The sequence below is a fragment of the Podarcis pityusensis genome, assembly GCF_964106645.2.
Source record: "Podarcis pityusensis genome assembly, chromosome: 2".
Lineage (NCBI taxonomy): Eukaryota > Metazoa > Chordata > Lepidosauria > Squamata > Lacertidae > Podarcis > Podarcis pityusensis.
The window spans coordinates 52,353,299-52,377,990 of record NC_138029.1 but is presented as its reverse complement, the minus strand read 5'-3'; the positions used below and the strand labels follow the sequence as shown (position 1 = coordinate 52,377,990).

General features: G+C 44.1%; 1 protein-coding gene across 1 annotated transcript in view; it reads left to right on the top strand.

The window, feature by feature from the left end:
• Positions 1–5,814: 5,814 nt before the first annotated feature.
• NEURL1B (neuralized E3 ubiquitin protein ligase 1B) overlaps positions 5,815–24,692 on the top strand; it is a 210,317-nt gene continuing 191,439 nt past the window's right edge. Inside the window, exon 1 of the mRNA XM_080997200.1 lies at positions 5,815–5,917. Coding sequence (XP_080853326.1) covers positions 5,830–5,917 — 88 coding nt within the window. The 5' untranslated portion in view covers positions 5,815–5,829. The remainder of the gene's footprint in view (positions 5,918–24,692) is intronic.

Genomic DNA, 24,692 nt, shown 5'->3' with positions numbered 1-24,692 from the left:
AAACATTTTCTGAAGGACTTGGTATTGGTTCTGCACCCACTGAGATCTCAGCTGATACTGAGATGAGGACGGATTCCTGCCACTCAACCTCTTGGCTTTTCCCTCTCCCTGCCTGCTCCACCCACCCTCTGCTTGGGACAGGATGGTGAGTCGTGTACATGTTGTTTTGTTGTTTAGTCGTTTAGTCGTGTCCGACTCTTTGTGACCCTCTGGACCAGAGCACGCCAGGCACTTCTGTCTTCCACTGTCTCCCGCACTTTGGTCAGACTCATGTTTGTAGCTTCAAGAACACTGTCCAACCATCTCGTCCTCTGTCGTCCCCTTCTCCTTGTGCCCTCTATCTTTCCCAACATCAGGGTCTTTTCCAGGGAGTCTTCTCTTCTCATGAGGTGGCCAAAGTATTGGAGCCTCAGCTTCACGATCTGTCCTTCCAGTGAGCACTCAGGGCTAATTTCCTTAAGAATGGATGCGTTTGATCTTCTTGCAGTCCATGGGACTCTCAAGAGTCTCCTCCAGCACCATAATTCAAAAGCATCAATTCTTCGGCGATCAGCCTTCTTTATGGTCCAGCTCTCACTTCCATACATCACTACTGGGAAAACCATGGCTTTAACTATGCGGACCTTTGTTGGCAAGGTGATGTCTCTGCTTTTTAAGATGCTGTCTAGGTTTGCCATTGCCTTTCTCCCAAGGAGCAGGCGTCTTTTAATTTTGTGGCTGCTGTCACCATCTGCAGTGATCATGGAGCCCAAGAAAGTAAAATCTCTCACTGCCTCCATTTCTTCCCCTTCTATTTGCCAGGAGGTGATGGGCCCAGTGGCCATGATCTTCGTTTATTTGATGTTGAGCTTCAGACCATATTTTGCGCTCTCCTCTTTCACCCTCATTAAAAGGTTCTTTAATTCCTCCTCACTTTCTGCCATCAATGCTGTGTCATCTGCATATCTGAGGTTGTTGATATTCCTTCTGGCAATCTTCATTCCAGCTTGGGATTCATCCAGCCCAGCCTTTCGCATGATGAATTCTGCATATAAGTTAAATAAGCAGGGAGACAATATACAGCCTTGCCGTACTCCTTTCCCAATTTTGAACCAATCAGTTGTTCCATATCCAGTTCTAACTGTAGCTTCTTGTCCCACATAGAGATTTCTCAGGAGACAGATGAGGTGATCAGGCACTCCCATTTCTTTAAGAACTTGCCATAGTTTGCTGTGGTCGACACAGTCAAAGGCTTTTGCATAGTCAATGAAGCAAAAGTAGATGTCTTTCTGGAACTCTCTAGCTTTCTCCATAATCCAGCGCATGTTTGCAATTTGGTCTCTGGTTCCTCTGCCTCTTCTAAATCCAGCTTGCACTTCTGGGAGTTCTCGGTCCACATACTGCTTAAGCCTGCCTTGTAGAATTTTAAGCATAACCTTGCTAGCATGTGAAATGAGTGCAATTGTGCGGTAGTTGGAGCATTCTTTGGCACTGCCCTTCTTTGGGATTGGGATGTAGACTGAGCTTCTCCAATCCTCTGGCCACTGCTGAGTTTTCCAAACTTGCTGGCATATTGAGTGTAGCACCTTAACAGCATCATCTTTTAAAATTTTAAGTAGTTCAGCTGGAATACCATCACTTCCACTGACCTTGTTACAGTATTTGCAGTGCTTTCTAAGGCCCATTTGACTTCACTCTCCAGGATGTCTGGCTCAAGGTCAGCAACCACACTACCTGGGGTGTACGAGCCATCCATATCTTTCTGGTATAATTCCTCTGTGTATTCTTGCCACCTCTTCTTGATGTCTTCTGCTTCTGTTAGGTCCTTACCACTTTTGTCCTTTATTATGGTAATCTTTGTACGAAATGTCCCTTTCATATCTCCAATTTTCTTGAACAGATCTCTGGTTCTTCCCAGTCGTGCACATAGGATGCTGCTAATGGCATTTCCCCTTGTGAAGTTTGACTCCAGTGCAGCTTCTTACTGAATACTGTACTGTATTTGGAACCAGGAAGGCACTTTCTTCACAGCAGGTTGATATTAACTCAGGGCAGGGGGTAGGATAATTATCTTCCCTGGGCTTGGCTTGCTTCCATGAATCAACTTTCTATAAGCACCTTTCCATGATGGTGCCCATGCTCTCTGCTAGAGGCATGCTGAATGGAAAGTTGTGCCTTGCATTAGAGAGCTGGAGTAGATGGCCTTTTAACTCACCCTTCTAAAAAGATCAGTGTTAATGCCATGTCCTTACATAGCAGTAATCTAAGCAGTAATCAATAAACCATACTGTGAATGCAGCCTGATTGGTCCTGCTTGGACTTTTAGGAAAATCCCAGCTGACAGCAGGGCTTGATGCAGGGATAAACTGTACTTGGGAGCTCCTCCTGACCAGGAAGTCCCTAATGCTGCTGATCCCAGTGGGGCTTGATGTCAGTGCTGAATAGTTAATTGGCATTGACAGCAAACCCTGCATTTGGCCATGACGGGGTGCACCAGGGAGTTCCTGAGTGGGAAGTCCCTAGCTCAGCTAATCCCAGAGAGACTTGCCAAGCAACAACCAGGAACACACTTTAAGGCTCCTAATGGTCCTTTTGCAGCTTCATCTCCATACTTGACTCCAGTTGTGGGCCTGGCCCATGGAAAAGAGCTTAGCAGGCAAATTATGACCTCTGCCTGTCCTAACTTAGCCCATAGGAGGTTCTTCATGCCTACTGTAAAGCAGAGGTGTCTAACCTGTGTTCCTCTAGATGTTGCTGGGCTACAACTTCCACCATCTCTGACCATCAACTATGTTGGTTGGGGCTGATGAGAGTCGAAGGGCCACATGCTTCCCCTACATACCTTGCAATATGCAGTTTTGCTGGCCTCATTCCCCCTTCAAAGTCTGTAGGGAGCTATAGATCTCACTTTGTATCAGGAGTGGGGAATTTTTTTCCAGGCTGAGGGCTATATGTTAGCCTATAGTTCATGAGAAAGTATTTCTGGGCAAGTGGAGGCATCAAATTAGTGTGTCACGCATAGTTATTTCCATCACTATGTTTATCCTCTGCAGACGACGTTGGGCCTCTTTTATGAAATCAGGGCCAAGATTGCTTCCCATGTGTCAGTGACTATCGCAGTGTGGGCAGTCGGATGGATGCTCAGGGTTTTCACTGCTTGGTCTGGCTCTTGTTCTCCCTCCCCTTGAGAACAGAAAGGCAGATACTCAGGCAGCTGTGAGAGAACACACTGACGGTGTGTGATGGTGCTCTTATCTCATTCAGATCCCTTGGTGGTGCTCCAGGAGTTCTGTCTTCAGCCAAGCCTTTGACAACTGCAGGACACTTCAAGACTGTTGCTGTTTTTTTGGGGGCAAAATTTCTGAAGGAAGACTTCTTCTAGTAGCCCCTAATAGCTGCCTTGACTCATTAACCACACTGGCATCCTCTTGGCCCTGGTGTTACCTTTTTCTGATCTGAAGTATAGATTCCTGCTGAGCTTCTATTATTGTTGTTTTGAACAACCCCAAAACATTCTGAAGACATCTGACCCTCTTCACTTTCACTTTAATATTCATTTTGCAAAGAAACATCAACGTCAGCAGTATTTACAACAAATGGATCAACTGCCCAGGCTGGAAAATCCATGTCCAGCAGATCACGGAAACGAACTTTCATATCATATCATAAAGCTGCTTCAAATGATTCACACACACAGTTATTTCATCATCTTTCAATTAATCACTAACTGCTGCCAAAGAAGAAAACTGTGTTTTCTCAACATGCTATATTGGTGGCCTACAGCTTGACTTTCCCAAGAAACCCTGTAATAATCTCCTTTGCCTCTGAAAAATTAAAACTTTTTTTCTTTTCTTTTCTTTTCTTAGTCACTTCTATGTTTTCTTCACTTCTTACTTTCGTTTGCGGCCCCCTAGTCTCGTACTGTGGCTCCCCATTTATGCAATTTTCACCTGTGGCCCCTTTGGAATATCCTGGGCCCCCCCAGGGGGCTATAGGGGCCCTGTTTAAGAAACACAGGCTTAAACCTCAGTTGGAGCCTAGGTCTGTCCAGGATTACAGCCATTATATTTTCCTTGTGTACCAGAAATAAATATAATATTAGCTCCTAATGGAGAAGATAAGAAATACATTAGTAGACAGATAAGTAGCAACCAGATGTCACAATCATTCCATGGCTTTATCAGGCTATTAGTAAGATTCATTTAAATGCTACATACACTACAGTATCATTTGAGAAGAGGATGAGAGATACATGCTTTCAGCAAACTTTTTTTCCCCCTCCTGCGAAAACACATTGTAACCAGTATCCTAGTAAATTAGACATCACTTGGAGTTTCAGAAGCAGTAACATAAATGGCAATGGTTGGAACCTGTTTTCTTGAGTCTAGGCAATGAATTGCTTCCTGGTCATTTTCTCTGCCTATAATGATTGTAGATGTAAGACGCACACATCCACCCCACCCCACATTACACTGCCAGCACAAAAGAGAAACAAGAGAGACAACCACAGGACGTGTTATATTTATTTTCTAAGGAGAGCGAGAAGAAATGGGGGTCCTCTTGCACGGTAGGATTGATATAGCAGTCACATATTTATTAATAAAGAAAATACCATAAATCAGAATGCTCCGATTGCCATTGATAGAAACAAAAGTGACATGATTACAATGTGATAATTCACACGGCCAAAGTAGGACAATATTCGTAGAGAAATTCAATAAATAGGCATTTGTCCGCAAGTTTCTGTAGCCTCCTTCATGGATTCCTCATACGAACAGGGTCTGCATGTAAAGGGAGTCTGGTCCGGCCCCTGCAATGTTCTTGTGGTGACTGTAGACATATTATTTTGGAAAACCTAAACTTCACACCTAACACACGGACGTCAGGGGTGGAGCCAAGGGGAGCCGTGTGACCTCGTTGCCAACTGAAGGGAACGGAGGGAGAAGGGCACGACCTTGCGTTTGAAGCTGGTCACGTGCACGCAGCCCCACACCTTAGAGTGCCGAGGCACGCTCAGTTTCGCAGCTTGAGTCTGCCTGCAAGCAGTGAGTCCCACCTGCAAAACAGTGGCAGTTTGCAGGAGGCTTCTCCTCCCTCTTTTCGCCCGCGTTGCTAGGAGTCTGGGGCGCTGCTCTTCACCCCATTCCGGCCCGCTGCGGAGGGAGCCCCGCAGTCAGCCCCACGGCGCCTTGCAGAAGGGCGCGTGCCTTCGCCCCACCATCTTCCCCGGCACCAGAGTCGTTCTCCACACAGACCCGGACACTTAGCTGGGAAAGAGCGAGAGGCGGCGCGCGCGCCAAAGAAGCCCGGAGCCCCATCCCTCGCTGCGTCCCAGTCCTTGCTTTACGTTTTGGTAACGAGACGGCGGGGCTCTTAACCGCAGTCCGTTGAGAACCGTGGGCTGAAGAACGAGTACTGTACAGTATATGGCACTGGCCCTTTAAGACTTCGTGTGTGTGTGTGTGTGGAGTGTTTTTTTCTTTTTTTAAAATTAAGGCCCAGGTGTGACGCCAGAGGCCAGTTCATAGCCCCATTCCCTTTGCCGCCCTGCAACGCTCCAATGGCGAGGCCGGCGCACCGACGAAGCACGATCCTCCTCCCTCGGCAGAGGCGTCCGCCAGTCGCCGGGCCCCATGCCCGCCCATTTGGCAGGTGCTCCGCGCCGCCACCTATTGGCTGGCCCCCTCGCCCACGTGCCGGGTTTGAACGCGCGCTCCGGCGGGAGAAGTTGCAACTGCTGAAGAGCAAAGTCCTGAGGAGCCGCCGGCCAGTCCGCTTGCAGGAGACCCCCAGCCCACCGCTGCCCGCGCCTTCTCCTTTCTTGCCCTCGAAGGGAACAACCGCACCGCCATGGGCAATACGGAGTCTGTCCCGCTAGAGGTGGCGATGCGCATCTGCCTCAGCAGCAGCAGCTGGATCTCGGGCGCCCCTCCCCTGGGTAAGGGAAGCGAGAGCCAGTCTCGCGCTCAACTTCGTTGTGGCACCGCAAAAACTCACGCAGTTATTGAAGCTTTTGGGGGCCGCATATAGAAGCGTGATATTCCGTGGAGAGGCGTGTGAATGAAACGTTTAGACAGTTGCATGGGGTGCAAGAGAGGGTGCAATCTGTGACAAGCCTGGGCAAAGTTTAAATGTATACCAGAGAAGCGCAGTGGCCATTCACAGAAGCAGTGGGCGGCAATGAGATCGTCAACCAGGCTTGGCTGTGCCAGGTAAAACCAGTAGAGGGCACTGTGAATGCAGCGTGCCTTTCCCTTGGGAAGGATAGGGTTAACCCTGTTCCGATGTTAACGTTTGCCTTAACTAGCAAAAGTGGCTTAGATTCAGCAAAGTGGTGAAATCAATGGAATTTACTATTCATCAGTATGGATATTTAACTTCAAATCTCTATTAGCGTGCCACGTTTTCAATGCAGTCATTTTAGCCTGCGTTTTGGCAGAACAACACGACTTGCAAAAAAACATAAGATTCTGGGCATGTTATGTGGATAGCATTTAGTCCTTAGATGGGCTTTATCAGAATGAGTTTCGTTTCCAAAACCTGCTTTACGATAAAGCTTATTCTCTCAAATATTTAACCCAATATCCAGAGGGCAATGAGATCAGCACTTCTCCATTCTCACCTCATTCATTGCCATGTATAGAGCTGCATGTTCCAGGTGTTTTGCATACATAAAGTATAGCTTGTTTTCCTTTTTAAAAAAGCAAGGTGAAAATAATACCCCATGGCAGTTATAATTTGCTTGAGCTTTAATAACTAAAAGCCTAAAAGTTGGTTCATAAAACCTGATATCCTATACTGATTATCTTGTCTAGCACTGCAATTTTAAACACACTTACTTGTGAGAAAGGTCACTGAGCACAAGGGGGCTTCTAATTAATAGCATTATGCTCCAAGTCTGTTATATGTATGCAAGAGAAATACTTTATATGGAAACTTACTGCATGAGTTAGTTAAATAATTCAAGTCCCAGTCCTTCATTCAATTCTTTATACCTCATATAGAAAGCTCAAAATACAGCACCTTGACTATTGGAGACAATTATATGTTGGTTGCCATGAATTTCTGTGTGGTAGTTAATAGGAAAGTTAAGACTTAAAAGAGTCTTAGGTTCATGCACCTGGCTCATAGTTTCTGCCAGGTCAGACTTACTGGTAGATTGCAGTATAATTCAATAAGACAATTTAGTCAATACCTTTGTGGGTTTTGGTTAATAGTCAGTTTCCAGCAGGATGATCCTTTAGTCTGACTGTACTAGTGGGTATTATGCCATTGAAATGTAATGGTAAGCTTTAGCTAAACCTGTAGCAGAATCAACGACTTTAGAAACAAAAGCTGACATAGCAACAATGACAGACACACCTACACTGTCTAAGGCAACTCCTCCAGTTCCTACCAATATTGTTCATACAGTCACATTCCAACATCAGCCCTGCATGGAAGGTGCTGATCATAGAATCATAGAGCTGGAAGGGAGCCCCCCCTCCAGGTCATCTTGATGATAGCCAAGCAAACTCATGACATCACCCAACTCAGTACACCCACAATTTGTATGCCCAGTGCCCAGTTAGGTAGCCGCAGAGAGACCACAGTACCTTCTAGTGCACAAGCTGTGGCGGTGGTGGTACATGGAGGAGGCCTGTGGGAAAGGGCAATGCAGTGGGAGGAAACTGATGTAGGTCTGAGTCCTACCATGGGGTGATGCACATTCATCCCCCAGAAGGCAAATTCCACATTCTGGATGTTCCGATGGGAATGATTTTGGATGAGAAAGGGATTAATGCAGCAATACAAAGGCCTACTGTTACAGAAAGTAGCAAACACATAGGCAGGCTATGACTCACTCTCTCTTAAAAACAACAACCAAGAACACTTTTCATGTTTGTCTAAAGAAGTTCTATCTCATGCCCATTCAGCTAGAATGCCAGTTACCTTTTAAGTTATTTGAAATTTTAACAATTTTCCTGGGTGTCCAATAGATGCTTAGGCAATGCGTAGCCACTTCAGCTGAACAGCTTATCCTTCCCTTAAGAGTTCTCAAAGGCTCTTTTCGGCTAATTCAATTTCTCTGGAAACTCCTATCATCCCTGCATGGGGATTATGGAAATTGCTGTCCAACAACATCTGGAGAACCACAGGTTCCCCATCCCTCCCTCTCTTTTGTACAGGGTGAGTCCTTTAAAAGAGGCCCCATGGATACAGAGTACACATGTTCCACAGGGCCTCTTAAAAGACTCACCCTGTACAATAGGGTAGGCAGTAGCTGGCCACTGGGCCAGGGTTCCTAAGCCTCTGTGACATTTACCTTCTGTCTCTATAACTTCCCTCTCCACCATTTCTCTCCTGGTCTTGTTTGCCACCTGCACTCTGTTTTGAGCTGGTACATCATAAGGAAAGCTATTAGCTAGGACAGGATGGCCACTGGTATTGGCAGATGCATGGAATTGGTAATTTACTCAAGGCAATATGCCAGTAGAGCATGCTCGACTGCATGATACTGTAATAGACCATTATGTATCTGTGCCTTCCAGGCACCAGCCATTCTGCACAGATTCCACTGAAAACCCCTCATTGTCCATGCCAGTTACATGGTTTGTGCCCATCCATACTGTCTACATTCCTACTGAAGCGGCTAGACTAGTCATGACCCAGAAAGAGCTCTCTTCTGCATGCCAGCAGGGGACAGCATCTACTGCAATCTGTTGTGTGCTCTTCCTTTGCCTGCCCCAATAAACCAACCCTTTGCTCATGCACTTTCATTTGCATTCCAAGTTTTTGCAATGCAGTGGAGAACCAAGAGTGGCTGTATTTCTATGATTCTTGAGGAACGAAAAGCTTTTGCTTTTGAGCCACCTTATGTTAATTAAACCCCGCTATCCAGCAATGGTAGGTGTCCACCACTAGAGGGCAGCCTGCATTCATCACTTTAATTGCCTCAACATCTAGCTGTACTGTATTAATTGGTGATTTATTAAGAGCTAGCTGTACAGATTAGCTTTCAAATCTCTCTCCCACCCCCAAAATGAAGAGAATGCAACCTAAGCTGCAAAACAATATTCTTGTGAATATTACAGATAGATTATTAGAATATTACAGATAGAACATTACAGATAGATCACCCAAGTTTACGCACAGCGGCACTGAATAAAAAGCTAACAGTGTGATGTGATGTAGCACTGTGGGCCTTCACAAGTACCGTATTTTTCGCTCTATAGGACGCACTTTTCCCCCTTCAAAAATGAAGGGAAAATGTGTGTGCGTCCTATGGAGCGAAGATGCCATAGCCCCGCGACCCTCTCCCGGCTGGAGAGGTGACGCGCGGCTATGGCAGGAGCCTCTACAGCCCCGCGTCACCTCTCCAGCCAGGAGAGCGTGCGCGGGGCTAAAGCAAACATGCTGGCAGGAGAAATTCACTCCCACTCCACCACATGCCACAAGTCAAAAGGCGACCTGCCTGCAGCTTAGGCATATATCTTGCCTTCAGGGGAAATGTCAATATGCAACCTGATCCTGTGTTTTCTCAGAAGTAAGACTCCCTCAAAGCTCAGTGAGCTTAATCTAAAGTGAGCGAGCATGGGACTAAAATTGTTTTGGGTGACCCCTATAGTTGATGGCTGCTACGGTGCTAAAATCTTAGCATAACATTAGGTGCAGTCCTGTGCTCAAGCACCCAAATGTCATCGGAATCAAATATCACAGGGGCATTAGCATCCAGATGAGGTGGGCAAACTTTTTGCAAATGAGAGAGCTATGTGGAAAACACAACAAGAAACTCAGAAGGTTCAGCTCTAGGACCTTCCTTGTGGTTCCACGGAAAGGGCAGTGTGGCTGGAAAAAGGAGATCTGGGTTTGGAGGGGGCCATGGGAGCCTAAATTCTCTGAGCACCTTAGGGTGCCTCTGGTAAGAGAGGGGATGGTCCAGTTTTGAGGTGTGGGCTCTTCCCTCCACCCCACTAATGTTTGCCTGTCTTTACCACCTTTGTTGCAGCAATGGGATTGACAGTCCTGGTTGGTTTTTTATATCTGGAGTCCTGAGGCAGAGTGTTTGTGTGTATTCTCAGGAGAGAAGGGTCAGCAATACGTATGCCCTTCTCATTTTAGTTGTGAGTCTTTGCTGTTTGTGCAAGGTGCTGTAAGGCTTCCACTGTGGTAGCATCTTACCAATGCAAGGATGCTGCTGCAGTTCTTTATTATTATTTTTTATTTTGCGAAAAATATATTTACTGCCAACATAAAGGGAAAATTTCATGGTGATGAACAGCATAAAGCCAGCAACAAAATTACATTCATGATGCAGATAGAAAATATTTCCCACTGGCATAGTGCTGTGTTCTGCTGGCCCAGGTGAGCTTACAATCCTTTCCCGCAATGTTAGGATTATGCTGTTAACTACCTGATTGCCTTTCATTATTTGTTTTTATTTTATTGTTTTGGATCTGTTGTAAATGTTATGAAAGAGAACTGCTCTGAAGAAGTTGGAGGTGGGGGAGCTGTTTAGTTGTATGTGCAGAGTTGAATTATATTGACAGTGTGGAGACTGGAAGTGCCACACTGCTAAGTTAAGGTTCTGCTTTGAACTCCCAAGTCAGCAGCAAATTCATAGTACTGGATAAAATGTGTACTAGTTACCAAACACATAATATTTCCTGGCTTAGCTGAGCAATTATTTAGAGGTCTAGAAAAAAAGAGATGCTGGCTTTTTGTAGAAGCTGGCAGTAATTAGTGATGCTGATGTCAGTGCTGCCATCACTGTTATGAATGAATGAAAAGGTATTTAACATTCCATGTCTCTCAAAACTCCTTCCCTAATGCTAATTTAATTATCCTTAGTAGAGGAGAAATGTGGGCCAGAGAGGATGGCATTAATAAGAAAACTCTCTTGTGCTAGAGCCACCATGTATTTACTGCCCAGAAAGTTGGAAGGAAACCATACAAGTGGGAAACAGTTCTGATCTAGATGAGACCTCTAAGTCATTTTGGGCACTGAAATGGGAGCTCTCATCCTCTTCAAGGACAGTATTAAACTGGGCCAGAGAATGGTCTGAAGTCATCTAATACAATTCCACTGCTGAAGCAGAGTGTCTCTGGCCAGTGGTGTAGCATGGGGTGGGGCACAGGGGCACTTGCCCCAGGCGCAAAATTGTTAGGGGTGCAAAATTTCAACACCTGGTGCTGCCTCAATACAGCTGTGCGCTTCCATTGCTGGGCTCCACTGAAAATGGCTTCTCCATGCAAATCAGGAAGTGACCTCTCCAGACAATGGATCGACTCTTTTTTAATTATCTTTACGACTGCAATCTCCTGTGTGATGTGGACACCATTAGCCAGTTGGATGTGCATGTGTGTTCTTCCCGTTTCCCTCCCACCCCCCTGGGTGCTGGCAACCCACACTATGCCACTATCTGTGACCCTGAGGATTAGCCACGATAGGAGATGACTTGGGAATCATAAGCCACTTGATGAATTATTTAGGACAGAGCCTTTGTTGTGGGACTTACAGCACCCAGTCAGGAGTGTGTGGAGCTGCTGTGTGTGGTGACAGAATTCGTTTGCACTACTTTCCCCTGAAGGCAAGATATATGCCTAAGCTGCAGGCAGGTCGCCTTTTGACTTGTGGCATGTGGTGGAGTGGGAGTGAATTTCTCCTGCCAGCATGTTTGCTTTTGGAATGTGTTCCCTTCCTCGGCTCAGCGCAGAAGTTCAGGAAGAGAAATGGGTGTTTGTGTCTACCGTCTATGGTGCTGTCTTACTTTGATGAGAGTCAGAGTGTTCTCTTCAGATTCCTGAGTGGAATGTGTAGGAGGCAGTCTTTGTGAGTCTTTTTTAATAGTTATTCATCTTTTCAAAACTTGAGATTTGCTACACTGAACAGGAAGCAGGAGAAAAAAGTAGAGACTCATATACAGCGTAACCTCAAGGGTTTTTTAAAAATCTCTTTGGCTTTAAATAATTTCTCTAAGTAACCAAAATAATTCAGCACCTTGTTTGCTTTTGTCAGTGGATGTTAAGCACAATACATTCTGCATAAGAAAAGCCCACCTGCTGGGAGTTGCTTGCAGAGAAGTGAGGTTTTTTAAGTCTGGAGCCAGTTGATCCAGGTAGCGTTAGTCCTAGGAGAAGTCCAAAGGTGTGAAGAAAATGTCTTCAGTTTTCCCATCAACATCTTGACAGGGTTATTTTGAGGATGTCTTATCAAGGACATGTTGTTAATCCACACTGATCTTTAGACCTATTTGCAGCACACTGGTGGCTTGAAATAAAATGTGCACTTAAATAACATCAAGCTTCTCTTCTGCTTTACAAATGCTTCCACACTTGCTCTCTGGTAGGCAATTCTTATATGCTGGATGCAAGATGAAAGCAAATGCACAGGGTGGGGAGATGTCGTTGGACTTCCATCAGCCCCAGCCAGCAATGGTCAGTGGTCAGGGATGATGGGAGTTGTAGTCCAGCAACTTCTAGAGAGTCACAGTTTTCACACTCCTTCCATAGAGGGTGAATCTAGCAGTAGTTATTGGCTGCTCTACCGAAATGAAAATTCTGTTTTCATATGCAGTGTAGTTTTATAGGAATTGAAGGGGCTCAGTTTGAATTATATCTGTGGGTCTTTTCAAGGCCTGGGATATGATCTCTGTGAGGTTTAGAATATTGTAGAAGAAGCTGCTAAAAAGGTCAGATCAGTTCCTTTGTTCGGCTACTTAGCTGCTCATCAAATCACCCTCTTTTAGCATGGCTCAGAGAGTGGGCCATGTTGCCATAGTGACATCTAAATGATGGTGCTCTCCTAGAAGTGGGTAGCCATTTTCCCACCTAGCCATCACCTAGCTTGGATGCCTTGTCATCCAAGGAAGGAAAACAGTTGGCTAGGGAGGCTAGCTTTGTGGGTGAGTTTGGGCTGGTACTGGGAGCTGAAAGCCGACAGGGTGATTCGACTTTCTCTATGGGCTGAATCCCAAAGCTATGGCTTTGCTGGTGGGGAAACTTCCCTGGAAACCTAATGGGGAAACAAATTCTGTTGAAGCCATGGGTGGAGCCAAGGAGGGGCGGGGGTAGCTGCCCCCACAAATAAATAAAAACCAATACAAATCTGAGGTTCTGGTCCCCCTAACAAAAGCCTGTCCCCTAACAAAAATCCTGGCTATGCCCATGGTTGAAGCATTAATGTTGTGAGCCTTTCCATCATATCCTCAAGTTGTAGATATATGTAGATAATGCCATTTATCCTAAAGACACCACAGTCTTTATTGGCATTCATGCCAAGGAAATGAAACCCTGATAAGCAACTGAACTCTGAGCACTGGTCTCTCACTGCCTGGATAGTGAGGTGTGTGCACAATACATTTCAAGAGCTAAACAGATGGGACACTGAAGATCTGTGATCAGACTTATGGGCTTATTTCTGTTGTACTTCTAAGCAGCCATGGGAGGTTCCATTTTCAATCAGAGTAATGTGAATGTTTTAAATGTTCAACTCCACCCACCCACCCCCCACTTTCCTGATCTAAATGCTATTGCTGGTAGGGAAGCATTTAGAAAAAAAGATTGAGAGCGGGAAGGGAGTTATTATGAGGGAATGAAGGCCTGGAGGGTACTTGATGAAAAGTCGGTGTGTACGAAATTTAGCAAATAACTTACGTAGGGTATAAAAGCCCACGCAATTCCCCCCCCCCCAGGTGGTCAGGAATTATATCTCACTGTTGTCTTTTGACAATCCTGTCAGCTGGAGGAGGCGACAGACCCGGCTGAAGTTCACTGGAAAGGAACCTTGACTCCAACAACTTAAGGCTATTCTATTTGGGGGATATTGCAGTGTGTCAGCAATTACAACATCTGTTTGGTGCTCCAACAGTTACATAAAGGGTGACATCCCAGTTGAAACTGTTAACATGTTGAAAAGACATGGGGGTAGGATGGGGTGGAACGTTTTGGCACTGTGTTGTGCCCAGAATTTGATTTGTTCTGTTCTCCTTTTGCGGGTAGGCTAGGCTTATAAAGCCCATAGGAATCTGCAGTTTCTCAAAATGTCAGCTTCTTTCTTTTGGGTTTTTTCCCCTTTTAAATTTAAAAATACGCATGAGATTAGTGACTGCAAATCTCTGTGTGCACTTTGATATTCATATTGCTGTACATAATGCCTCTGTCTAGTGTAGCATGCAGGAACAGGAAACCGTGGGAGGAAGATATTGCTAAGGAAACGGTGCTGGCTTTAAGTGACAGAACAACTGCTAAATATGTTGGGACTATGTAGTATTCCATCACCACCACCACCACCCTGGCTCCTAAGTAATTAGTTCCAGGGACAGCAGTGTTTGGGATATAGTGAGAGGGAGAGCCAGGCATTTTAACAGCTTCTACAAAAGTATTACTCATCAAACTGTCTGCAGATCAATTCCATGTTTTTGGTGGGAATAGATGGGTCTTACTCCAAGCCCACCCCTAAATTCATCGTGTGGTATTTGTATTCCAAAAAGCCTTTTCTACTCTTGGTGCGCTCATGTAATTCCGGCGCCTTCCTCTTTTCTTCTTGCAAGCTTTCCCAGTTTGAATGCCAATGTGCTTGATAGTGCTTTCCCTGTGGACACACAGGGCCTATTAAAGTAGTTTGGTAGGAGTTCAATGTTCTTCTTGGGTTGATGGTTATGCCACTCAGTCTAGGATCCAGGAAAGGGAGTTTAGGTTGGCTATTTATAACTAGATGGTGATAACAAATCTGAGTGGGGTTTTATTTCCTTGCCCCCCAATATTTATCTGAGAAGTGTGAAGACATGGTGTACTCATACCATATGAGAGCCAAACACGACACAATGACTGAAACTCCCAGGGTTTTAAAAATTACCGTATTTTTCGCCCTGTAGGACGCACTTTTTCTCCTCCAAAAATGAAGGGGAAATGTGTGTGCGTCCTATGGGGCAAATGCAGGCTTTCGCTGAAGCCTGGAGAGCGAGAGGCGTCGGTGCGCACCGACGCCTCTTGCTCTCCAGGCTTCAGGAAGCTATCCGCAAGCCTTGGGAGCCCGCAGGAGTGCCCTCTGTGTGCCGCTGTCTACACCTCCAGTGTTGCTGTTCTGGTCAAATCTGGAGCCTGCTCCACCTTCTTTAAATTAGAAAATCCAAAAGTCAAGATCACACATCTCCTGCATTCACATATAGTTTGACCATACAGTAGTACCTCGGGTTAAGGACTTAATTCGTTCTGGAGGTCTGTTCTTAACCTGAAACTGTTCTTAACCTGAAGCACCACTTTAGCTAGTGGGGCCTCCAGCTGTTGCTGTGCCACTGGAGCACGATTTCTGTACTCATCCTGAAGCAAAGTTCTTAACCTGAGGTACTATTTCTGGGTTATTTCCGGAGTCTGTAACCTGAAGCGTATGTAACCCGAGGTACTTCAGGTTACAGACGCTTCAAGTTACAGACGCTTCAGGTTACAGACTCAGCTAACCCAGGAATAGTACCTCAGGTTAAGAACTTTGCTTCAGGATGAGAACAGAAATCGTGCAGCAGGAGGCCCCATTAGCTAAAGTGGTGCTTCAGGTTAAGAACGGACCTCCGGAATGAATTAGGTCCTTAACCCGAGGTACCACTGTATAGTGTTTTCTTGTTGTAGTTATAAGATATGATGCAAGGTTTTGTTTTGTTTTATTGTAAAAAAAAGGAAAAAGTGAGTGTTAACCTTTTGGCCCTCCTGTGGTTTTGATTGGGCCCTGTCCTCCTTGCGCCTGCTTTTCACAATGGTAGGAACCTGCATTTGTGCCTTTGGCTTGTCTCAACGTTAAAGTGGCCTGGTATCCTGTAAAAAGGAAAAGAAAGAAAAAGACACCACTCTTGGTGGCTTCAATGTGTCACCATCATGTGCCGAAACCTAGCCTGTGTAGAATTGCTACCTTTGAAGTAAGCAAAATCCGGTAGGTCCAGCTCCTTGTCTTTCACTAAGAAAATAAGCAGGTGAAGCATTTCCTGGCATAGAGATCAGTGGTGGAGGAAATAAAAAGCTTCACCTGTCCATTTCCTTAATGTTGGGCTGCTGTTAAAGGCACAGAAACAGGGCCAATAAAAAGCGAAAGGGCAATCCTAATTAATGGTGAATTGTGATTTAAATGGCTATATGTTCTCAGCAGGCTGTGTGTGCATACACATTGTTGGTGTTCTGCATTATCACTCAAGCATATGGTAGTCCTTCCACTCGCCCCCCTGCTATGTGCATTCTCCCAAGCCACAAGGCTCAAATTATTCTGTAAGGCATTTAATTCTTGCATGCTGTGTGTGTGTCACACATGGATTAACACTGGTTAGATTTGTCCTGACCTCCCTTGATTAGGCCCTAGGGGTTTCAGTCAATTGTGATTTAAATAAACTAGCTCTGTTAGTGTTAAGCATGATTAATCCAGCCACTCTTAGAGAGCCGATTTTGAGCATGCATGCTAATTTCTGAAAGTACTTTTTGCTTAGAAATTTGTCAGTACTGTATTTCATTCTGTTTACTGTACTTCATATCAATTCAGTTTATAATTTTACTGATAATAATTGAAAACCTACAAAACTCTTGGTGGAAAAGGATATGACATGGGCCACTACTGATATAGGGGAGATTCTGAAGTTTGACTTAAATCAGTCTCTTGTCAAGGCTTGATGCCTTTGTTTTGGAACTATGGCACCTTCAGATGTAAACTGACGGATGCAACATATAATACAGGGCCGCCTTTCTCAACCTTGGGTCCCCAGTTGTTATTGGCCTACAGCTCCCATCATCCCTGACCACTGGTCCTGCTAGTTAGGGATGATGGGAATTGTATTCCAACATCTGGGGATCCAAAGTTGACAGAGGCTGTTATAGGGTGACCACATGCATATGAGGAAGTGGCTCTGTATCTTTAATAGCTTTCCCAAAGATGAAACCTGGGCAGGTGCCGCTTGCCATGTAGAACCAACAGCAACTGATTTTTTAAATATTTCATTAGAATGCTAATAATACCAAGAAATTCCTTCTTCAAGTGCCTTGGTGTCCTTTGCATTTGGTCATCCTTCACTAATTCCTGCTGTTGGCTGTCATGCCTAAAGCTCTAAGCCATGCTTAAGAAGGCCTGTTTGCCGCTTCTGTCAATTGTGTCATCTTGCCCCCATATTCTCAGGGACTCTGAGAACTCTCTCACAGTATCCCCATCCCCAAACCCACTTTGAAATTTATAATTCCCTCTCCTCTTTCCTATATCTCCATTTGGAACCCAATTATCTGGTCCCTTATGATTTACCTTTTCCTCCCTTGGGACTGGCTCTGCCATTAGGCAGAGTGAGGTGATGGCCTCAGGTGGTCGATGCTAATGGAGCAGTAGCCTCCCTCCTTGGTCGTGCCCCTGTCTTCCTGTGACAGCAGTTGTTGCTCAGCTGCACGTCACTTTCTCCATGTCTTCTCTCATTGCCACTGTTGAACTTAATCCTCTGCTGACCCAGCTGACTACAGTACACAGAATTGGGGTAGGGAGGTGGCACCAGTTTGTTCTTTGCCTCAGGGAGCAAAATGATTTGGGCTGGCCCTGTACCCCTTCTTTTCTTCCCTGCTGTGTGGAGAGGAGCCCTTGTGCTGCACAGCATGCTCAAAATACAGTAGTTAGGCTGCTGTTGGGAGCAGCTTACTCATGCTCATGCCGTGCTGCCAGACAAAGTTTAAGGTTTCATGTTGAAACCGTAACAACTTGGCACCTGGATATCTTAAGGAACGTCTTTGCCCATGTCAACTTCCCCAGCTCATAAAATCTTGAGATGAGGCTCTTCTGGTTGTTCTGCTGCCTGCTGGAGAAGAGCACCTGACAGTAAGCAGAGAGACTTTTATCTTGCAGTGCCTAGTCTGTGGAACCATTCGCCTCCCCAAAATAAGAAAGGTGCCCACTCTTGAGTTTTTGGTCCTGCCTGAAAATGTATTTAATTTCCCCCTGGTTTTTATGGGCTACTGATTAGATTTTCTTAACAGACTGGCCGGTTAGCTGTTACTGTTTCAGATTGTTTATTTATTGTTATGTGCTGTTACATATCTTGTTTTGTTTTCTTAAGTTGTGCTTTGCTGTCGTAAACCACCTTGGGATTTGCACGAAAGGTGGCATAGAAATTTTTCAAACGTTTTATTTGGAATGAATGCATAAATAAAGGTGGTCTCATTTTGAGAAATACTTCCATTTCTAGGAGGTTTTTTTGGGGGGGGGCTTGGGCAATATTTTCTCTGTGCCCCACCCCTCTTCCAGAGCACGCTTTCCTCTTCAGCACTCCCCATTCACTTGCCTCTCCTTCTGGGCTCAATTGGCACCATTTCTTGGAGTGAGTTAGAGAAGACAACACATGCAGAAGTTAACACCTGGCTCTCCTCCCTGCTTTCTTGCTTATAACAGCAAAGAGGAGGGGGCAGAAGGCCTTGCCAAGGACCCAGTGATGTCAACCCATGATGCTGCCCCTGGCTTAGGGTTAGACAGTTGGCACTATACCACACATGTTTGGAATTCATATACTTCATGCTTTCCTAAGATGTGCGGTTTTCAGGTTTATTACTTGTGCACTGTTTTGAGAAGTAAAGCGCTTTGTATAAGGAATTGCCTTTACACTGAGTACCATATTTTTTGCTCTATAAGACACACCAGACCATAAGATGCACCTAGTTTTTGGAGGAGGAAAACAAGAAAAAAAATATTCTGAATCCCAGAAGCCAGAACAGCAAGAGGGATCGCTGTGCAGCGAAAGCAGTGATCCCTCTTGCTTTTCTGGCTTCTGGGATAGCTGCACAGCCTGCATTCACCCCATAAGACGCACACACATTTCCCCTTACTTTTTAGGAGGGAAAAAGTGAGTCTTATAGAGCGAAAAATGCGGTAAATCCTGTGATCATTTTGCCCCATGCTGGTCTGTTTTGATCAGCAGAAACTATTCTGGTCCTCACTAAGAACTGCTTGCAACAAAAGCAAGACAACAGCACAGCTACCTTTCTGGAAATGGTTTTCAAAACTCCTCTCTTTCCCCTTCCACTTATTTCAATAAATGTCCTCTTGCAAATAGGATCTGGAAGCCTTGCCGGGAGGGGCATGTCTCTCTCTTATCCTAGTTTCCGTTAAATGTCTAGATCTTCAATGACCCACATATTTAAGCCATGGGAACAGAACACTGAGCCAAGGAGCATGGGGTGGGGGTGGAATCCGTTGGGTTATGTCTTTGGGGAAAGATGTTCTCAGGCCCGAAAGTATGTAGCTTCAGAGAGTGCCATTGGCTTTTATGTGAAAATTTACTTGCTAGCCAGAATTTTGGTCCCATGGGCATGAGAGGGGGTGGATGGAGGAAGGACTTGAAGCAACAGAAACACTGAAACTGCCAATTTCCATGTTTTTTGCTTCCCTATTCCATATTCAGAATAATTGCTTTGTTTGCTTGTGATAAGGAAGACCTTCTTGTTATACCCTACAGACTAGTTCTGTGAATTTGGTTGACATTTTTCAGATAAAACGTGCAAACATTTTCTGTGTCCCATGACAGCTTTGATAAGGCTAAGGATCCAGATGCAGCACAGTCATCACATTTTTTCTTTCTTTATTTCTTAACCCTTTGGAACTTTATGAATAAAGCAACTCACAGTTTTTATTGTGGGGAAAGAAAATCAAAGTGTCAGAGCTGTAATCCGGGTGAGTGGAAACCCAGGGTGCCCTTTTCCTCCCTCTATTCACAAATCCCCTAGAGCACTTGTTAATTTGACTTTACCCATCAAAGGGAGTTAGAATGACATGGCTGGCTAGCTTTTTGGCCAAAACATGTGTTTAAAAATAAATACATCAGTAATGAAGCTTTTGCCTAAATCATGTGCATTGGAATATTTAACATGACTCTCTTCTATCCCCCTGGATTTTAAACATGTAATAAATTTCAGTTCCTACCGGATGTATTTGCTGAGTTATGCTGGATAATTTAAGAATTATGATTTGAAATGGACAAAGCTAAATGGACTCTTCAGCTGTTCAGATGCAATGAAATGCAAGCTATATATGAAAACCTCTTTGGGTAGTCAGTACATTGGATTTTTCAAGCATCCTTGGTATGTTATTAATACCACTGGTATGTTAACAATACCATAAATAACATCATGGGAGAAGAACAATTTCCTTGTCCTTTTCTTAGCAATACAGGCTTTTAGGTTAAATACAGTGGTACCTCGGGTTAAGAACTTACTTCGTTCTGGAGGTCTGTTCTTAACCTGAAACTGTTCTTAACCTGAGGTACTACTTTAGCTAATGGGGCCTCCCACTGCTGCCGCGGCGTAATTTCTGTTCTCATCCTGAAGCAAAGTTCTTAACCCGAGGTACTATTTCTGGGTTAGCGGAGTCTGCAACCTGAAGCGTCTGTAACCTGAAGCGTCTGTAACCCGAGGTACCACTGTATTTCAATGCAAATTCTCTTTTCTTTCTATTGGAGAAATACAGTGTAATCTAAAGGCCAGTTGACTTTAATGGAGCAAGCAAGTTTATCTCTGTGTTCTGAATAAGATTACTCACAGTGCTATGCAGCACAATTTAACAGTTTAGTGACCCCAGCTGCCTTGTATTTACATATTTAAGTGTACACAAAGAATGCTCCGATTGTGCTGTTTCTGATAAATACCACTAGTAGTCGGTTTTATATATAAATAAGTACATCTGCAAGCAGACTTAGAAATATGTTTCACTGAGACTGATAACAAATTTATTGAAATCATCAAATCACAGCCAGAATCACAGACTCAGAGTTGCAAGGGACCAAGGGGTTCATCTTGTTCAATCCCCTGCAATGCAGGTGTTTTATTTTGTTTTTTGAAAAGCAGAGCTCTACAACAAAACTAAACTTATGGTTTCTCCTATCACGGCTTCTTTCCATCTGAAAGTAACATTTTCCCCATTCATAAGTCCTTTTTCGAAAAGAGCACACACACAGACACACACACAGCAAAAAGAATTCATTTTGGTTTTGAAAGGGTACATCCCAACATCAATTGATAATGAATGGTTTTCTTTGCTTCACTTGCAGATGTTTGTTACTTTTGTATATGCAACCATGTTCTATGTGAGTGATTTCTAATTATAAGTTTATCATTTGTGCATTGAACTGTTGAAATGCTGGGCTGAATATCATTTTCTGATTAACTAGGGAGCTATTTTTGAAACCACGAGCCTTGTTCCCCCAGATTGTTAAGTAAAATCATACTCTTGCATCCAGTCAGATGTGGTATCCCAAGACCTATAGATATTTTTCCCTTTTGGTGTACCTATAGTTGTCTCTGAAATGTCCGGGACCCACAAAAATTCAGGGCTTCATTCAGAACTAACATTGTCGCCCCTGGGCAGATCACCCTCTCCCCTCTCAGCCTAACTTCACTCACAGAGTTGTGATGATAAAATGAGATCCTCATTCCTTCAGAATTCAGAATTCTTTATTATGGAATAATTTGCAGTGTTGAACGTAAGAGTGGAGGATTTGACAGTAAAGTTAAAAAGGGGTCACAGCTAGCTCAGTACAGATCCTGCAGAGAAGATTAATTTATCTTAATCTCCATCCTTTACAATTATAGCACTGAGTCGGTTTATGAAATACAGCACAAACCATGCCCATTGTAACCATAGCATAAGCTTGGAGACATAATTCATGGCTAGTGTAGGAAACTTATATTCCAAAACTATGCACACATAGGGCAGATCCACACCATACATTTAAAGAACATGCATTTTTTAAGGACATGACCTTCCCTAAAGAATCATGGGAACTGTAGTTTCTGCCTCACAGACCTATAGTTTCCAGCATCCTTAACAAGTTACAGTTTCCAGGATACTTAGGGAGAAGTCATGTGGTTCAAACGTGCATTAGATGTGCTTTAAATGTATGGTGTGGGCCAGTCTTTACTTTGCAGTACCATTGCTTGGAAATAACTGTGTAGAACCGTATTCCTAATGTTCTCATTGTTCTGTTTTATTGAGTTACACTGTAGTTGTCCTGCATGCTACATAATGTTCTTGATCATGAGCGCGAATTTGCTTGAATGCTTCAAGGCATAATACTTTTTGCAAAAATATTTTTTTTAAATTGTTTTTTTAAAAAACCTTTAGAGCAGTAAATTAAATTCTAGTCGTAACAAAATGCTTCTTTTGGCAGAAACATCCCTTTTCGTTTTCCTTTGCTTCCTCAAACCTCTTATTTGGGGGCCCTTTCTAAATAGTGCCACTTAATTTCAGCTCCAAAGAAAACAGGAGTTTGGAAAGGATGGCATTGTGTTGAAGGAAGGGTGCTCTTTTCCAGCTGTCTCGGAAGGAATCTTAAACAATAGAGAGAGGTTTGTAGTCCAAGCTGGAACATTGTCTTCAGTAATCAACGTTTTCATTAAGCCTTTCTAATCTCCCACAGCCATCCGGCCTCATGATCTTCCTCTTCTCCAACCAGACTCATCATTTCCTATTTGTGTAGTGGGTTCATGTGTTTAGTTGTGTCCTCCCCAGCATCTTTCATTGACATGAAATGCCACCAGTAAGCAAATGTTAATTTGTTCCTTCAGCTTTATTTCTTACTCCAGCTTTATACTGGCATCCATTGATTGGCTTGAATAAGACCCCTTGACTTTTGTTAGTTCAGCTCATTTATCTTTAAATTAATCAATTGGGTTAAATTATGATAACTCCTAGACTGGCAGGACCAGAAGTCAGCAGTGTACCTGATTTGCCACATTGTGGGAGGAAACAAACCAGAAACTGGTTGCATGTTAATCAGTGATCATGGTTTATTTCCTCCAAACCATCAATGATTGAGTAAGCCAAGAATGAACTTTGGTTTCCACTCGTAGTTTGTTTGGAGATAAACAAACCATGAGTTGTGGTTTGTCTTCTTTGTAGCCAAGTAAGATTGTCTTCCATAAACACGGTTTCAACAGTGAGTCTGTAAGTGACTGTGGAGGCCAGTTCTAGATCCACACGTCCTTCCACAGTGGGGACACAGATTTCCAGGTGGGAGTTGATCATGGTTTATATACACATGTCAGCCAGCCTCTGGTTTGTTTGTTTCCAATGTGGCAAATACTGTAGAGGAGGGAGGGAGGAGTGAAGTAGGCACTAATGACCAGCACACAGTAGTACAGTACAGTGGTACCTCTGGTTGTGGACTTAATTCATTCCGGAGGTCCGTTCTTAAGCTGAAACCATTCTTATCCTGAGGCGCGGGATTTCCTTTTGCTTCCTGGGGCAAAGTTCGCAACCAGGAGCAGCTACTTCCGGGTTAGTGGAGCTCATAACTTGAAGCGTTCGTAACCTGAAGCTTTCGTAACCAGAGGTACCACTGTATGCTGATCATTCACATTAATCTGTGGTTTATTTTAATCATTGCTTTAACGTTATGTGCAAACACTTTGGTGTTCACATATGTCCCAGAGAATATTAACTGTGCCTTTTCACTCTTTTAATTTTATTCTGGAGATTAGCAATACTAGACAGGGTGCTGTAGTCGCAGAGCCTTTCTCTGGAGCAGCTCTGTGCATTTTAGATATTTACATGGGCCAATTTAAATAATTTTTTTAACCCCTCTGTTTTGTCAGAGGGTTTCAAAGTGTGCTTCACAAGTAATTCCTTTCAGTGCAGTTCCCAGCTCCATAAGATCTCATATAGCTATATTCTTGCCTTTGTCTTTACTAGCTGCTGATGGAGAGAGAAAATGTTATAAAAGCCCAGTGCTCTCCTTCCCCAATCCCATCCCCACTGGTGGTACATTGAATGATGGTGAGATCAGCCACATTCCTAACCTCTCACATTATAGTCACCCCTTCTTAGATCACAGGAAACAAAATGACAGCACCCCCATGGCAATGGCTTCTGCAGCATTAGTTATGCTCATCCAATATGTGCTGATGATGCTTTTAACAGTGTGTTATTTTGGATATACTGTTTATTCCTGGTGTGACATTGCCTCCCTCTTTCTTTAATGACTAGACAGTAGTGTGCAACACACACCTTTTTTTAAAATTCGAGTGCATTTGTATGGGATGTGTCCATGCTCTAATTTTGAGGCTTGGTAGGTACTAATCCAGAAGTACAGAAAACATCCAGAAAAACTGTTGGATAATGAGGCTTAGGAGGAATTGTGCACTTGCAATACCCTGGATGGAGCAAACAGTGCTGGCCTCACCAGTGTGCCTGTCTGCAGTGTACTTGTCTATGTGCCTGGGGGAAATCAATGGAGGCTAAGCATGTGGGTGTGCGGGGAGGTCAGGGTTCCAGAAAGAGCTTGTCGGGTCCCCTGAGAAGTTGTGAATGAACTTGTCACGTTCTTGCAGACACATCTGCCAAGCAGAAATAAAAATAGCATCCTTTGGCAATTATAAAATGTGCCAAATGATTATTAATTTTTTGTCTAGTGAATGCAATTCCCTGCCACTAACTCTAGCAATATAACTGGATCACACTGTCCTTGTTTGGCAGAGCTAGATGTCTGCAAGCGTCCCACTTTCCTCTTTCAGAGAAAGAGATCAGTTTTGCTTATTTGAATGTTGATGTATTTAAATGCATGCAAAATATTTAAGACCATATTTGAGGTTATTTGGCCTGGTTCAGACACAATGAACTCAAGCCAGTTAAGCCAAAGCTTATTGGCTGGAGAGTAGGCATGTGTCCTCTCCTAACCCCACTTGTGCTCCCAGCTTTGGCTATCATAATCCTGCCTTGTCAAAACACTGTTTCCTAATTCTGA